General features: G+C 42.8%; 1 protein-coding gene across 2 annotated transcripts in view; it reads left to right on the top strand.

The window, feature by feature from the left end:
* Positions 1–926: 926 nt before the first annotated feature.
* The window catches only part of LOC119953870 (26S proteasome non-ATPase regulatory subunit 11), an 84,035-nt gene continuing 67,365 nt past the window's right edge, over positions 927–17,596 (top strand). For both annotated transcript variants that reach the window (XR_005458131.1, XM_038778471.1), the window contains exon 1: positions 927–1,097. Coding sequence is in view for 1 of the 2 variants with exons in the window: in XM_038778471.1 (XP_038634399.1) it covers positions 1,004–1,097 (94 nt within the window). In the remaining variant the exon portion in view is untranslated. The remainder of the gene's footprint in view (positions 1,098–17,596) is intronic.

Below are 17,596 nucleotides of genomic sequence, written 5' to 3'. Positions count from 1 at the left end.
TTTCAAACTCCACCGACGTCATCTCGAGTTTAAACCATGATGGAAGCAGCCCCACCTGATGACCCAGTTCCCACCACCTTCCTTCTGGACTCACAACAACATGTGCCGGCCGACATTTGCTTGCCCTCTTATTTTCAGGACCTTTCTTCTGGGATTTTGATATTCCCCCAAATCCTTACGACTTCCCGCACCAGCTCATCCAAAATCTACGCCTGAGACTGGGCTTTAAAGTCCAAAAACCAAAGACTTGATCAGGAACAACCTAGTGTGCTCCCTGCACCTACATGTTGCAACCGAAAGTCCTTCAACTTTAATTTTTTTAATGTACTGCTAACAACAATTAAGGACTGGGTGAATCTTCCACAAACATTAATCTCCACATATTCTCAGGATTCATTGAAGGAAAATCCATTGAACTTTTTCTTAAATGAATGTGGCCATCAACTGCACTCATTGTGCACCTCCTGTGAAAATTCCGAGTAGAATAGGGAAACCGTACCAAGTCCCAAAGGGTTAAGAACAGTAAATAAACTTTTTCTTTCATGCATTCTAAATCTAAGAAATCGGTCAGGACAGAATGGATTTGGCGGCAGTTTTATATGCAGGATCTTTCACAATAGAAATGTGTCGAAACAACAAGTGCCAATCTTTCTTTTTTCTGATCTGTCATTGTTTCCCATTCTGCTGCTGTGCAGAGGGTAAAAACTACATTACCCAATAGCCTCGACGAGTCACAACGCGCATGTCGCGAAACCGCGTCAACATCGTACCGCCCACCGCGCAACCTAACTTTATGAGTCGGCAGCGCTCGGTCGGCCCCGCCCTACCCTCACGGTGATTGGGCAATCGTGGGCGCTGACGTCAACAGACGAACAACTAACTGGATGTTGCGGCTGTCAGTCAGATGACGCTGGGGGAGGGGTGAGGGTTCGGTTGTGCTGTAGAGAAGCGGGGGGTGGGGAGGAGGAGGGAGTTGATGTGATTGTCGGTGAGGAAAAAAAAGATGGCGGTGGCGGCGGCATTAGTGGAGTTCCAGCGCGCTCAGTCCTTAGTCAGCACCGACCGGAACGCCTCCATAGACATCCTGCACAGTATCGGTGAGTGAGAGCGGCCGAGGACCACCCCGTTCCCCGCCGCGGCTCGCGGGGCCGGGAGAGAAGTGGGCCGAGGAGGGGCCGGCTGGGCGCCCAGGAGCGCGGGCAGGCAACTAACGCTGCTGACTCACTGTGAGTGAGAGTGCGGGGCCGGGCCTGGCCTAGTCTGCACTTACCCTGTGCCTCCACTGTCTTCCTCCCTGAACAACGGGAGGAGACGGGATCAGGCCCTCGGGCGGTGCGGCTGGAAAGCGGGGCAGCTTGGGGAGCTGGACCCACAGGCGGATGAATGGGGAGCCCGGCGAAGAAAGGTTTTGAAATTGTCGGGCTCCCCCAGAGCATGGCTCCTAGCTTGGCCACATGATTGTGTCTTCCTCTGTTACTACCGGCAGCAAGCAAATCACTTCAAAAGAAGCTAATCCGGGCCGAGAGGCAGCTGGCAGGGATCGTGGTCAACCCCCAATGTTAGGAATCGTCCTAAAGAAAAAAATTATATCGATTAAAAGGACAAGATTTTGAGGAAAGGGAAAAGTAAATTAAAAGATCACAGCATTGGAGTGGGCAGGTAGTCAAAAGAGATCTATTATCGAGGAAGGGGATTAGCACCAGTGAACCAATTTACTGAGTCATAGTAGGAACGGGCAGACATATCACCAAGTTAATGGGAGTGAACAGGGCCAGGTTCGAAAGTAGTGATGTTGGGCAGGAAAATACATACAATCGTTTCGTCAGGAGTTGCCCAGGGTATCCCTAATCGGGTTGTAGAGGGTTCTGACAACTAATTTCTTTGACATTTAAACACTAGTGTAAGTTGCACATCAAAGTAAGCTTAATATGAAGGCAGCACAATTTCCTGGTCTATTTCAGTTTTGCAAGCAGGGATGTGCTATTTATGTAAATGAAGTACAGTTTTGGAAACTACCTCCTCATTCTACTTTTTTGTACAAGGGAGAACTGAACGCTATATCCAGCATATCATAATTGGGGGGAAAATGCTCCATCTTGAAGACCAGATCAGAACAGATCAACTGGTGTTTGGGAAAGATTTCACAAGTGAATGACACGAATGAACAATGTTCAGAGTGCATATGCTAATAACATGTATAATTAAGTTGAACTGAAATTGAATTACACTCTTTATCTTGTGCATATGAATTTGACGTAGTAATAACCTGAAAGAAGTTTCATGAGCTTTTTACACTGGCTAGCAAGTTTTCTGTAGCACATGGTCCTATTTTTAAAGATTCATCGTATGTATCCCATGTATGCAATTTGAATACACCTGTGTTTTAAAATTCTGGTGTTTTCTACTCCATTGTCTGGGTGGTATTCGTGTAGAACTGAAAGGTGCAAATAGATGAAGCTGTCACTTGGTCCCTGTGTGTGAGATTCGTAGTATGGATCTGATTCAGGATATTGGATCCAAACAGATGAGTGACTCATCACCATTAATGAGGGATGATTTATTTTCAAGTCCAACACCTATATTTACAGCAAATCTTAAAAATAAATTGCACGAAATGGTCATCATGTGAGGCCTCATTTGAAGGGTGAATGCTTCGGGTTGGACACTTCATAGACCTAATGTCCTTTCTGCTTTTGGATATCTGACTGTTTAAAAATATTCACAAGCATGCTGAGAATTTGACATCTGTTACTAGTCTATTAGCATTATTAAATGTGATCATTTGATATATTGTAGATGTTCAGCATGAGGTCTAAACTTTACGAGATCATAAGTTGTCTGTAATAGCCCTTTGGTGCAGAATTGTAACTCAGGTTTAGTTTTGTCGGGTTTTATATTTTTTCGTTTTGAGAAGCTCTGTAACTGACTCAGCAATTCGGCATTAACTGAGGCTGATTGGAAGATACTTGAATGGAAGTTAAGTTGAAGTTTTTTTTAATAGTGACTGTTTTGGTATTTGGCAGCTATTTTTAAAAAAACATTATTTTAACAAAATTTGAATACTTTGTCCCCTGTGTTGCCCATAGTATCTTTTTAGCAATAATATAGAGAGAAAATCTCATGCTGGGTTTGAAGAACAGTTTAGTAAGGCGTCAGATGTGGTTAGCAATAAGATACCAAATGCATTAGGAAGATGAGGTTTCCGAAAGTGGCCGTGAGAATGTTCTTTTCTTCATTGAATGTCAAGTTGAACAATTCCACTGCTCAAGATTTTTGACTGCTTGGAAGCAGTACAGTTGTCATCTTGACTCACTGAAATTCTGGAAGAAACTTTTGCTGTCAGAAAAGATACATATGGTTTTGTACTATTGCTTTGGTAATACTAACAGTAGAACCACATACAAAGGTAAAGCAAGGGTGATTATAAGTTCTTTGTCAGATTTGTCTAATGTTCTGTACTACCCGGTTTGAGATGCAGTCTGTTGTACTCGGCTTGGAAAGTAAACTACTTGACTGCACATTTGTAACACCTGTTGAAAGGTTAGATTTTGCCAGAATGCTTTTTTTTGATACAATGGAATTGATCTTCAAAAGCTTGTGCGGTGAAGCTGTTTGTAATGAAAACCTTTTAATTAATTAGCTATATAACTTAAAAGCCAAAAGCTCATGTATCCAATTGATAGGTTATGAGAAGTGAAAAGTACTTCCAGCATGTCTCAATTTATTACAATAAAGTGTATTTGTATAGGGCATTTAATAAACCATTCCTAGGCATTTCACACGGGTATTGTAAAACTTAATTTAGGACTGAAGTACATACAGAAATATTGCAACTGACCAATGTTTGATCTAATGGGCAAATCGAGAGGTTAACAAAGGCATGGATGAGGGTGTTGGCAGTTAAGGCGGGCAGAGGCAGTCAGGCAATGTTACGGAACTGGAAACAGGCAGTCTGAGTGACAGCGCCGTTATTTCATTGTCATCATTCCTTTGATCACATATTGTTACCGAACTTAAAATATTTTCTCCGCAACCACACTTAGAAGAGACACATCTCTCATTGAAAGGCATTGTGCTCAATTCAAGTGGACTTGGTGTGAAAATTTCACCTGCACATCGAATTCTGCTACTTTTTAAGAAAATATTTTGTTGAGGCATTTATAATTTTACCAATGTTAACCCCCCCCCCCACCCCCACCCAACACAAACCCCAGCCAACATGGCTTACACAAACAGTACCACCTTCCCCAACCACCACTTCGTCGGTTCTCCTATCCTTACTCGTCTATCCCACCGCCCCCCCCAGCTGACATATTAATTTTTATCAAAGAAGTCGATGAACAGCTGCCACCTCGGATTACCCCTGCAACGAACCCCACAAGGCGAATTAAAATGTTTCGCGTCTGAGAAACCCCACCATGTGGCTAACACTCGCACATCCCCATTTTGGGGGCTGCGGGTCCCTCCACCCTAGCAAGACCCATCACCGGGCCACCAGGAAAGCAAAGGCCAGCACATCAGCCTCTCACCCCCTGGAATTCCAGGTCTTCCGACACACCGAAGATCGCCAGCTCTGGACTCGGAACCACCCTCACTTGTAAGACCTCTGACATGACATCAGAAAACCACTGCCAGAAACTCCTCCGTCTCAGACACGCCCAAAACATATGGACATGGTTCTCAGCACCCCCTGCACAGCTCCTACACCTATCCTTCACCCCCTCAAACAACCTGCTCATCCTGGCCACAGTCATGTGTGCCGTATGGACCACCTTAAACTGTATCAGGCTGAGCCTGGCGCACAACGAGGATGCATTAATTCTCCTCTGGGCCTCCTTCCATAACCCAGCCTCCAACACCCCCCCCCCCCCCCCCCCCCCCCCCCCCCCCCCCCCCTCCCTCCCAGCTCTTCCTCCCACTTTCTCTTCACCTCCATATCGGGGCTCCCTCCCACTCCATCAGCTCCTTGTAGATCTCTGAGACCTACCCTTCTCCTACTCCTGTTCTCAACACCACCGTATCGTGTAGCCACTGGGGCGGCAGGTATGGGAAGGTCAAAACCTGTCACCGCACAAAATCCCTCACCTGCAGATACGGGAACCCATTCCCCTCCCCCTGGTAATTCAAACTCCTCCAGCTACACCAGGCTCAGGAAGCCGTCATCAATAAAGAGACCCCCAAATCTCTTGATCCCTGCCCGCCACCACCTCCGAAACCTCCAGGTAAGCCCCCCCCGGAGCGAACCAGTGATTATCACACCGATGCCCCCCCTAATCCCATGTGCTGCCTCCACTGTCCCCACACCTTCAGGGCTGCCACTGATACCGGGCCCGTGGAGTACTGAGCCGTCGAGAACAGCAGAGGTGTCGTTAACAATGCCTCCAAACTTGTGACCTTACATGATGCTGCCTCCACCTGCTCCCATACTGCCCCTCCCTCACTACCCACTTCCTGACCATCGTAATATTCAGTAAGAAGTCTTACAACACCAGGTTAAATGTCCAACAGGTTTGTTTCAAACACGAGCTTTCGGAGCACTGCTCCTTCCTCAGGTGAACCTCAGGTGAAAGGAGCAATGCTCCGAAAGCTCGTGTTTGAAACAAGCCTGTTGGACTTTAACCTGGTGTTGTAAGACTTCTTACTGTGCTCACCCCAGTCCAACGCCGGCATCTCCACATCATCGTAATATTCGCCACCCAGTAATAGTTAATGAAATTCGGGAGGACCAATCCCCACGCCCCCGCTCCAGCAGCACCTTCTTCACCCGCTGGGTTTTACCCGACAAAACAAATCCCGAGATCTCTGCATTCACCTTTTTGGAGAACGCCTTGGGAATAAAAATTCAGAGACTCTGGACCTTGGGAGGACCGTCATTTTAACTGTCTACCTGCCCTGTCAATGACAACAGGAGTGCGTCCCACCTCCAAGAATTCCTCCTCATCTGCTCTACCAGCCGCCCCAAATTCAGTTTCTGCAGCTGCTCCCACTCCCGCGCCATCTGGATAGCCAAATATCGAAAGCTTCCTCCCACCACCTTGAATGGCATCTCACCCAGTCTCTTCTCCTGCCCCCTCGCCTGGATCTCAAAGACCTCACTCTTACCCATATTCAATTTGTATCCCAAAAACCGTCTGAATTCCTCTAACATCCCCATAATCCCTCCAATTCCCCCCAGTGGTCCGATATATACAACAGCATCATCCGTGTAAAACGAGACCCTTTGTTCCCTCCCCTGTTCTATCCCCTGCTAGACCCTCGATGCTCTCAATGCCAACGGCTCTATGGCCAAGGCGAACAACAGTGGGTAAAGTGGACATCCTTGCCTTGTCCACTGGTGTAACCTGAAGTAGTCCGATCTCATCCGATTAGTCCGCACACTCATCACCAGTGCCTGGTATAGCAACCGGACCCAATCCACAAATCCCTACCCAAACCGTCCCAGGACCTCCACCCGATCAAAGACCTTCTCTGCGTCCATGGCCATCACCACCTCAACCTCACGCCCCTCTGGAGGCATCATAATTACATTAAGCAACCTCCTAATGATGGTCGCCAGGTGCCGCCCCTTAACGAACCCTGTCTGGTCCTCCCCAATTACCCCTGGGCGCAGTCCTTGATCTTTGTGGCCAGGATCTTCGCCACCAATTTGACAGAATTCCTGCTACTGTTGTACAGTATTTGAGACAGGTGACACAGATATTAATTGCACACTTCACATTTCAAGTGTGTTGATTTTCATTGCGTTTTCCAATACAGTCTCAATTGTTTTGTGATGTATATTGTCATGTTGTCAACCTGGAAAATACAAACATGCAGTTTAAAACCACAGCACTGCTGTTGTTGCCAACTCTATATCTCTGATTTGATCTTTTGGTTCTGAGGTCTTGACAAAAGGTTTTCATTTTTATATCTATATTTAACCATGAATTCATAACTGATATAAATGGTTTTAGCTCCTACTGTTGCGAATGCATTCATTTCTTGATCATCATTTCTCTTGCGCTAAGATTGAGTTAAGCAATCTAAAGATCACAGTTTAGTGGGAATTTAACATTAAAAAAATTTAATAATGTAGTTTTAATGAAGATGGGAAGTTATGATTAATTATGATTATTATGATTCATTGTCAGTCTTCAAATAAATGTTTCAATCAATGACGAGGAATTGTATTATGATTGTTTAAAGCTGCATAGAAAATCTCCCTGATGGCTCGTTCAGTGAGTCTGTCAGGTGAGCAATTAAACTAAACAAAGCTCAAAGGTCCTGCCTTTTACTTTTTTATTTTCTGTTTATTGTTTCAATTAGTTTAGAGTACCCAATTCATTTTTCCCAATTAAGGGGCAATTTAGCGTGGCCGATCCACCCTGCACATCTTTAGGTTGTGGGGCTGAAACCCACCCAAACACTGGGAGAATGTGCAAACTCCACACAGACAGCGACCCAGAGCTGGGATTGAATCTGAGACCTCGGTGCTGTGAGGCAGCGGTGCTAACCACTGTGCGACCATGCTACCCTTCGAAGGACCTGCGTTGATTGCGGTTTGCTGAATTAACTAATCTCAGCAATAGGGGCACTTGAGTTAACCTTTAATAGGAGAAGAAAAATTGGGCTATGGTCTTGCTCCCGATCACCATCCTGTGACTCCTGGAAGTGCATATGTGCATAAATAATGAACATTCATGGATGTCATAACATGGAAACAGGCCATTCCACCTAAGCAATCTGTGTTGGCATTCACTCTCCACGCAAGCAAATAGTTCAAAGGTGAGGGAGATTTAAGCTTGACTGAAGTGTCACCTCCAGTAGTTAGGATAATGCCATTTGGGCCAGGTGCCATGAAGCTATGATTCTAATAAGAAACAGCTGCCAGAAGGAGATGAGAGAAAATTGGGAAAATATAGAAGGTAAAATAATTTTTAAGCCTTAAATGCCAGTCCCATTGCTGGAATATTTTGTTTTGAAATAATTTTTAAAAATCAGTTGCTGACACAAACATTTTCCTTTCTGTTTAGTTAAATGGTAGGCACCAATGAAGTGATAGTGGTTGTCAGGTTTGACACTGCGAGAGAACAGCATTTGCAGTTGGTGCTGAAGCGTATTTTGATTATATTAAGTTATGTTGCTTTGGGTTTGGTACCTACTTCAAATCTGGGCACCAACAAAAGATTATTGTGATTAACCAGTTAGTTTTAGTACTGATGAGCAGATTCATATATTTTTGAGACTATTTTGTATGACCAGTCGCATTTCTTTTACAATTACGTGCATTCCCCTTCATATTTTATAAAAAGTACGTTTTCATTTTGTGCCGTTAATATCCAGGCGTCTTGACGTGATGCCTGTGGGTAAGAATTGAGGCAAGTGTGATTGTTCTTTTGTGCGGTTGATTAGTTAGGCCTGAGGAGGGAGGAAGCCGACATTGTGGTGATGTTGGTGATTGTGGTGATGTTGGTGTCGGTGCTATTCCTGGCGAGGTTCGAATGCTGTTATCCCAGTTCCAGGCAAAGACGTCACATGTTTTGGGTGGAACTGCACTTTGCCATATCAGGGGAGACACCTTGTGGTTTGTAACACATTTACCATCCTACTGTTTGCAGGGCACTCTTGGGTGTGCCTTTGTAAATGAAAAAAACTGTTGCTTTTAAAGATAAGAAACAATAAAGAACTGCATAATTTCAAAATCTGAAGTAAAAGCAGACAAGCTGATTGCCCTCGATAGTCAGCATCTGTGAAGAAAGCGGTTTGAGTGTAGACCCTTCTTCAGAATACCTTTTGTGTAAGCTCATCTGTTCTCCTCACAGTTAACTAACATACTGAACTTTTTGATCTTTTTCTGATATTTTGCTTTTTATGAAGGCTCTGGTACAAGTGCATGAATGAAAGTTAATTTGATAGTATTGGTATATAGGTAAAACCTCCAGGAAGTTAATTAGTGGCCATGCTGGAAAATATCTTCAATTCAAAACTTTATTTCCATAATTTCCTTTTACTGGTTTCTTCGTGCAGTCCAAAACACAGGAATTAGGAATTATACGGTGCTGGAGTCTGAAGCGATTCTATTCATGATTAATAGAATTCTGAAATGTTTATATTTTTATTTGTGTGTCTTTAACTGTACAATTGGCTTGTAGGTACATATTATTGTCCATAAATTGTGCATCTTGCTGATCTTTTGCACACTATGACTACTTGGGTATGCCTGGCGATGTAATGGTGAATGACTCCCTGATTTGGGCCATCTTGGGTGGAGCATGCACTTTAATTTGTAAATATCTCTTGTTATATGGCCTTTCCACCTAAGTGCCTTAATTCCACACTTGTGTATTGGTATAGCGTAGCAATGAGGGTGTTTTGAGGAACATATACATATGTCAGTTAAGGTGTATCTAATAGCACTGTAGAGAGCATAAAATAAACCCAGATAATCAAGCTAGGTGAACATAAATGGAAGTAAAAGTCGCAATTATCAGTGAAACTTCTTTATAGAGTGCTAAATATATTGAATAATCTACTAAACAAGTGAAGGTGCCAGTCTTAGCTGAACAATAACACTCCCACTCCGGAGACTTGTGCACTGTCCAGGTTAATTGTAAGATTGCTTTACTGAAGGAGCGTTACACTGTTGGGGGCTCTTTAAAACCAAGGTTCTATATGCTCACTTGGCTCGATGTATTATGTTCCATGATGTTATTTAAGGAGGAGTAGGGGAGTTCTAGAGTTCTGGCCAGCATTTAGCCCTCAATCAACACAATTTCAAACCAATTATAGGACCGTTTCTTTTTATTGAAACAGTCACATAAATAACTAGATGTTCTTTATGCATATTAGCTGCCATGTTTCCTATATTACTGCATGTGACCATACTTCAGAAGTGCTTCATTGGCTGTGAACCTTTAGAGACATCCCAAGGGTATGAAAGGTGTGACTATAAATGCAAGCAACTGTAAAAGAGTTACATGTTGTGCGGGGCAGATATTGAAATTAAGGAAAGAGTTTCAGTATGTTTACTGGCTCTTTCCTATTTCTGATGGTGCTGACCCTCTTTACTTTAATTTCCTCAACATTATTGATTTCCAAAGTGGTAACCTTAGGTTGCTGCTTGCATGACTAACATCTATGTATATCATAGAACACGATTCCAAGTAACATCCAATCAATCCTTTCTTATGATTGGTTTTAGATATGTCTTTAGACTTTTTTATAGCATCACAATGTTTTAATACAAATGAAAAGCATTCTGACATGAAATAGTATGTGTGAGTGTTAATTAAATGCATTGCCTATTTGGCATAATTCTTCGCCAACGTGAATTTCCTCCTTTCAAAATATTTAAGAGAAAATCAGTTCTCCAAATAAAAGATGGGTGGAGCACTAGTCAGCACAACTAGGTGTAAATTTTAAGAATAGCAGGAAAACACCAAGATGATCTGCTTCCTGGATCTAATACATTGCTCCTTCAGGCGTATCTCTGCTGTTTGAAAGACTGCTCACTTCTTCAATGCTTAGTTGCAGTTTCCACGCCTTTCCTTTCAGTTTTCTTATGACTTATCTCAATTTATTGTAAAAATCTTGTTCTGGATATTGTGCCATCTTTATGGAGCCTTGTTCTTTGGCAGCTCAAATTTAGGTAATATAGTGGGGAGACCAACCCTGTAGATTCTGAGAAAATTGGAAGCACCACAAGTTGAACAGACGCAATCCTGCATCCAATACACTGATCTGTGCTCCTGTATCTGCCACTTCGTCCCGTGCGTGTGTGTATAAATAAAGCTTAGCAATTCAAACTTTTTAATACATTGTACAACAATTTGTTGCTGTTTAAGTGTGGGTGTTATTGTTTTGGTTATTATTGTTTTTATGTTGATCTGCAGAGTTTTGATATTAACTGCAAAAATTCCAATAAAAATATTTTTAAAAATGCACTCCAACTTTAGTGTTGACATGAAGTGATTCTTGCTCTGCATCAACCCTGCCGGAGCTGCAGATGGGAGCGGGGGACAGACGTGTTAGCATTTCCCTCGATAATGGGCACCCCCTGGTGGCTGGATGACTTGTTGGAGTTCTTGTACTTGGAAAAGGTGAAATTTGCTCAGAGGGGTGGATGAAGGGTTCCTCCAGAGATGGGGTCTGTTTATTTTGCATTTTGGAGACCTGATTGCTGTTTGGCCGGCGGAGGGTAAAGGAGGAGGAGATGTTGGTGTGAAAATGTTGAATAAAAAAGTAAAGGAATTGAGGCTTATGGGGATACGGCAGCAGGGTGGCACAGCGGTTAGCACTGCTGCCTCACAGCGGCAGGGACCCGGGTTCAATTCCAGTCTTGGTTGATTCTCTGTGTGGAGTTTGTACATTCTCTCCGCATGCTCCAGTTTCCTCCCACAGTCCAAAGATGTGAAGTTTAGTGAGTAGGCCAGGCTAAATTGACTCTTAGTGTCCAGGGATGTACGGGTTAGGTTACAGGGTTATGAGACGGGGTGGACGGGGGAGTGGACATGGGTGGGGTGCTCTTTCGGAGGATTGGTGCAGACTCAATGGGCCAAAAGGCCTCCTTCTACACTGTAGGGATTCTATGAATGTTGAATTTCATTGTCTATGTCTGCCTTTCCTGAGAGGAAATTTCATTGTTTCCCCTCCTTGAGACGAGGCTCCCAAAGTCTGAGAAATGATCGACTTTGTCTAATGGCTTGTTGTGGATTTTGATAGTTTAGGGACTGCTTTGTGCAGCAATGGCAGGCTACTAGAGGACCTTTGTCTTCCTGATATTTACCCAACAGCCCATTCTTCCATCCATCTCCGAATTGCCGATGACAGTTTGGAGCTCAGCCTCAATCCAACAAGTTAAGTTCATTTGATTGGCTGATATTGGAAAACTACTTGGCCGAGTTTTCCATACTGAGGTCGTAAGACAAGATTCTGTAGCAGTGAACTCTGCAGCAACAATGCCTGGCATGGCTATTGACTGAGTGTTAACAGCTACAAGGCCCTTTAAATCCATGTGTTAGTTTTAATGGTGAGTGTGGCATAAATGGCTCCTGCTCGTAGCTTGGATTCCTGCTTCAGAAAACCAGCTGAATTACGCAGGCTGTGCTGCAACAGCTGCTTTGAAGACTTAAATTGGGGTCCCAGTGGAGATATCGGGTTGGCCCAAGGGTTTTGTTCTTTGTTTTATGGGTTAATGATTTATACCAAGTTACTCATTGCAACTCAATTTGTCAGGAAAAATTAGATTTTAATCACCATCATTCATTTTAGAAATAGATTTGTGTATGTTTTTAATAGAAGAAGGAATTTGTTAGGATTTGCAAATGTTTAATATAGTTGATCTGCAAAGTAATTGAAGCTGGCATCTTTCACAATCTTTCATTGTCCAAAGCCCATTCCAAAATCTGTTATTTAAATGGTCAGATAATGGGCATTGTATTTCAATGGAATGTAAAAATTGGAATCTCTTTGCAAAATGAACTTGTGAATCCAGATATAATTTGCGATTGTTTTAGTTCAGTCGGTAACTTCTGGTATAATCAGGGATTGACAATCTCCCACCCCTGAGTTGGTTGCTGAAATGCTCGAGTATATTATCTGCTAGGGGTTCTTTATACTGGGATGGTGGTGGTGGGTGTGCTGTGGGCAGGCGGGCGAAGAGAGGCAACCCTCACTCACCCCTTCTAACAAGTTTCCTGGAATGCCATCAGCATTAGGCATTTAAAACATCCAGTGGAATAATTCCAGTGGAATAAATGGTTTTAAGTTCATCGGTTTCCTTTCCTCTGTTCACCTTCCCAATCAAGACATTGACTTATTTTTTTTAGTTACTCCTGTTGGCGAGTACTGTTGATTTTAACAGATTAAAGAATGCAGATCCAGAAGCAATATATGAAGAGGTGGTAATACATTAGGAGCTTGAGTAAGTTTTATAATTAAAACCTAGGTATAGTATATGCAATTTGCAAATTACTCGAGTAAAGTTGCTGAAAGGAAGCTCAAAATGTACGTTGAGAGATAGAATGTTTAAATTTTGATTGTATTAGTTTTGGCAGACATCGCTTGGTGCTTTGCTGCTAGTTTTGAAGGCAGGTGGAAAGGGAATTCAATTTTGGTCTGAAAATGAACACATTCCCTGTATTTTGCTCTGAAAGGACAAATAATTCAGAATGTAACTGTTCACGATAAGGTTGGTGACCATTCCATTGGAAGATTGGTAATCTGTGTGAGTAGGCACGGGCGAATGTGATTATCAATAAAAGTTTGGATGAGTGTTTTAGTGATGAGTTGTGGTATTTTTGCCACGCGGTGTGATAAAAATTACTTGATCTAGTGCTGTCACTATCAAATTCATTGACAATTTAATAAATGTTAAGTTTCAAACTGCTGCTGACATAAATACTCAAAACATCAATGGATTTGAGTTGAATTTCATGTAATTCAATCTGTAGTTGCCAGTTACCTTCGGAGCGCATGGTACTTATAATGAAAGCAGTCTAATCAACATTAAATTAATTAATTGGCATCGAGCTTGCAAATGTAAAATACAAAAGTAACTGGAACACAGTGTTTCTCTGTCACTTAGAAATTTTAAAGAAAATTAGCGGACCCAATTTTTTTAATTTAAGGGGCAATTTAGCGTGGCCAATCCACCTGCCCTGCACATCTTTGGGTTGTGGGGGTGAAACCCGCACAGATACTGGGAGAATGTGCAAACTCCACATGGACAGTGACCTGGGGCCAGGATCGAACCCGGGTCCTTGGCGCCATAGGCAGCAATGCTAACCACTGTGCCACCATGCCACCCTTCTGTCACTTAGAAATGGCAGTGTACTGTGGCTTAGATATCCGACTGTCTGATCCAAGGGTCAAAATCAATTTTTTCCGAAGGTTCTCTCTGCAGGTTAAAAAAAAACTGTCAGTTTAATTTTGTTGAGGGCTACCTTTTGGTTTTTGGAGCTCCTTTTTTATTTTCCGTATCTCCTTCATGAGGAAATGATGCAGTGATACGGTGATGTTACCTTCTGTATTTGTGTTGATTTTGTTTTTACCTCTAGTTAACATACATTCCAAATGGAAAGAAGTATTCACAATAATTGTGTAAACTGTTTATAGGATTTTTATAAAGCATGTTTTACTGATGGCAGGTTTCCTACTCTGTGGGCATTAGTGAACCAGATGGGTTTTAACAATAATCAATGATAATTTCATGGTCACCATTACTGAGACAATTTTTATGTTCTAGATCTTTAGTAAGAAAATTTAAATTTGAACCCATGACTCCAGGTCATTAGCCTGGGCCCTGGATTACCAGTCCTTTGACATTACTTATTGCCCAAACAATCTATATCCTCTCCCGCCCGTTCATATGTCTAACGAGATACATGTTAAACTTTGCTATTGTGCCTGCCTGCACCACCTCCACTGGCAAAGCACCCACCATCCTCTGCGTGAAAAACTTTCTCCACAAATCTCCCCACATCTTTCCACCCTGGGAAAGAAAGTTTGACTATTCACGCTGTCTATACCACTTGTAATTTTTTAGTCCTCCCATCAGCCTGTGTTTTTCCGATAACAATCCATGTTTATTCAACCTCTCCTCATAACTAACACCCTCCAGACCAGCAATATCCTGGTAAACCTTCTTTCCACTCTCTCCAAATTGTGTGGTGAATAGAACAGCACGCAATATTCTTAATATGGCCTAACTAAAGTTTTATACAACTGTTATGTGACCTTCCAACTCGTGTACTCTTGGGGCGGCGGGGTTGCACAGTGGTTAGCACTGCTGCATCATAGTTTCAGGGTCCTGGGTTCAATTCCAGCCTCGGGTGGCCGAGTGGTGTTTGCACTTTCTCCCAGTGTCTGCGTGGGTTTCTTCCGGGTGCTCCGGTTTCATCCCTCAGTCCAAAGATGTGCAGGTTAGGTGAATTGGCCGTGCTAAATTGCCCGTTAGTGAGCAAAAGGTTAGGTTGGGTTATGGGGCTAGGGTGGAGCCATGGGCTTAAGTAGGATGCTCTTTCCAAGGGCTGGTGCAGAATCGATGGGCTGAATGGCTTCCTCCACTGTAAATTCTATGATTCTACACTCAATGCCGCGGCCGATGAAGGCAAGCATGCCCTGTGTCTTCTTGACCACCTTATCCACCTGCATTGCCACTTTCATGAACTATGGATCTGAAATGCCAGATCCTGCTATTTGGCAATGCTCCTAAGGGTTCTGCCATTTACTGTATTATTCACACTGGAATTTGATCTTCCAAATTGCACCATCTCTCATTTGTCCGACTGAGCTCCATCTGCTACTTCTTTGCCCAACTCTCCAATCCTGTCCTCAGTATCTTCTCCAACAGCTTCCCCACCATTGACATCAGCTTCACCGGCCTATAATTACCTGGATTTTCCCCGCTTCCCTTCTTAAACAAAGGGACAACATTGGCTATTCACCAGTCCTCTGGAACCTAGCCTGTGGTCAAAGATGATGCAAAGATATCTGTTAAGGCCCTAGCTATTTCCCCTCTTGCCTCACACAGTAATCCGGGATATATCCGGCCTAGAGGACTTGTCTACCTTAATGCATTTTAAGATATCCAACACTTCCTCCTTCATTATGCTGACATGCCCTAGAATAGTCACACACCCATCCCTAACCTCAACATCCATCATGTCCCTCCCCTTGGTGAATACAATGTAAAGTACTCCTTCAGGATCTCATCCAATTCCTCCGACTCCATGCATAACTTCTCCTTTGTCCTTGAGTGGGCTACTCTTTCCCTCGCTACCCTCTTGTTCCTTACATTTGTATCCAAGGCTATGGGATTTTCCTTGACCCTGCTTGCCAATAACATTTGATTGCCTCTTTTAGCTCTCCTAACTCCCCGTTTGTTTGTTCCTGCTTCCCCTATATTCTTCAAAAACGTTGTCTTTAGTTGCTTAGACCTTATGTATGCTTCCTTTTTCTTTTTGACGAGTGCCTGCCCTGCATTCTAATCAACTGATATTTAAAAGACTCCCACATATCAAAAGTCGATTTGCCCTCAAACAGCCGCTTTCAACCCACATTCTCCAGCTCTTGCTGAATTCTGTTGTAGTTATCTTTCCTCCAATTTAGCACCCTTACTCGAGGACCACTCTTGTCCTTATCTGCGAGTATTTGAAAACTTGCAGAATTATGATCACTATTCCCAAAACATTCCCCGAGTGAAACCAGGCTGGCCTTACACCTCAACATCAGGCCTAATAAGGCCCCCTCTCTGGCTGGACTTTCAACATAAAAAACCCTCTTGGAGACGCCTAACAAATTGCTCTCCATGGCAACATTTAAAAGAAATAACTCCTCATGAGGAGTTTTAAAAACTGCACTCGAAAAATGGTGCAGCCGTGGGGAAATGGAGACGCTAAGGACAGTTTTAGATTAAAAGCAAAAGCTTACACTTGCACAAATAGTAAGCCTGAGGATTGGGAAGATTTTAAACATTGACAAAGGATGACCTAGAAAGTGATCAAGGAGGCCAAAATAGAATACAAGAGTAAAGTAGCATGAAATAACATAAGACAATAAAATCTTTTACAACCATGTAACGGAGGAGATTAGTTGAATTTGGTACATGTCTTTGAGTGGCAGATGCAGGAGGAATAGTATTGGGGAATGAAGAAATGGCTGAGACATGGAAGAAATATTGTTTGTTTAAGTATAAGGTGCACAGAGTACATCATAAATTATGGGAAACTAAGTGTTAAATTAGCACAATGAACTTGAAGTAGTTAACATTATTGAAGAAGTGGTCCAGGGAAATTAATGGACTAAAGGCTGACAAATCCTGTGGACCTGACGCCTTTGCCCCCCCCCCCCCCCCCACCTGCACGCGCGCACACACACACACACACACACACACACACACACACAGGCTTTTAGGCGACATAGCAAAGGACATACTGCACCAGTTGGTTTTGATCTTCTCGAGTTCACTAGACTTGAATGGTGCTTTTGGATCAGAAGGGAGTCAATATAATCTTTCTGTTTCAGTAAAGAGAGCCAGAAAACAGGAAGATATCGACCAGTTAGCCTGATAGTAGTAGGGAGAATGCTGGAATATTCTGTATTATTAAGAAAATGGTAACAGGGTACGTAAATCTTTGGGCAGAGTCAGCATGGCTTTATGGCAGGAATTATTTTTGACAAATATTGAAAGTTTAATTGGGATGTGTTTAATTAGTTTAATGTAGATGGCATATATTTGGATATTCAGAAGGTATTTGATAAGGTGCCGCTCAAATTGTTAATTTTGGGAGAAATTTATTAGAATTAATTGAGGATTAGTTAATGGACAAAAATGGACGAGAGAATAGGAATAATTTCATCATTTCTGGGGTGGTCGGGTGTTAATAGGGAATGGCATAGGATTTGTTGCTTGGGCCTCAACTATTTAGTTGACATCAATGAATTAGATAAGTGGATTAGGTGTAATATATCCCAATTGCTAAAAATATAGACAGAAAAGTGAACAGTGAAAAGTATCTGAGAAACTTCCAAGAGAATATAGATGGTGAGTGTGGGCAAGCAGCTGGCACATGTATAATGTGGAAAAGCGCATAATTATCCATTTTGGTTGGAAGAA

Source organism: Scyliorhinus canicula, chromosome 19, assembly GCF_902713615.1.
Source record: "Scyliorhinus canicula chromosome 19, sScyCan1.1, whole genome shotgun sequence".
Classification (NCBI taxonomy): Eukaryota; Metazoa; Chordata; class Chondrichthyes; order Carcharhiniformes; family Scyliorhinidae; genus Scyliorhinus; species Scyliorhinus canicula.
The sequence above is the reverse complement of the archived record's forward strand: the minus strand, read 5'-3'. Positions and strand labels throughout refer to the sequence as shown.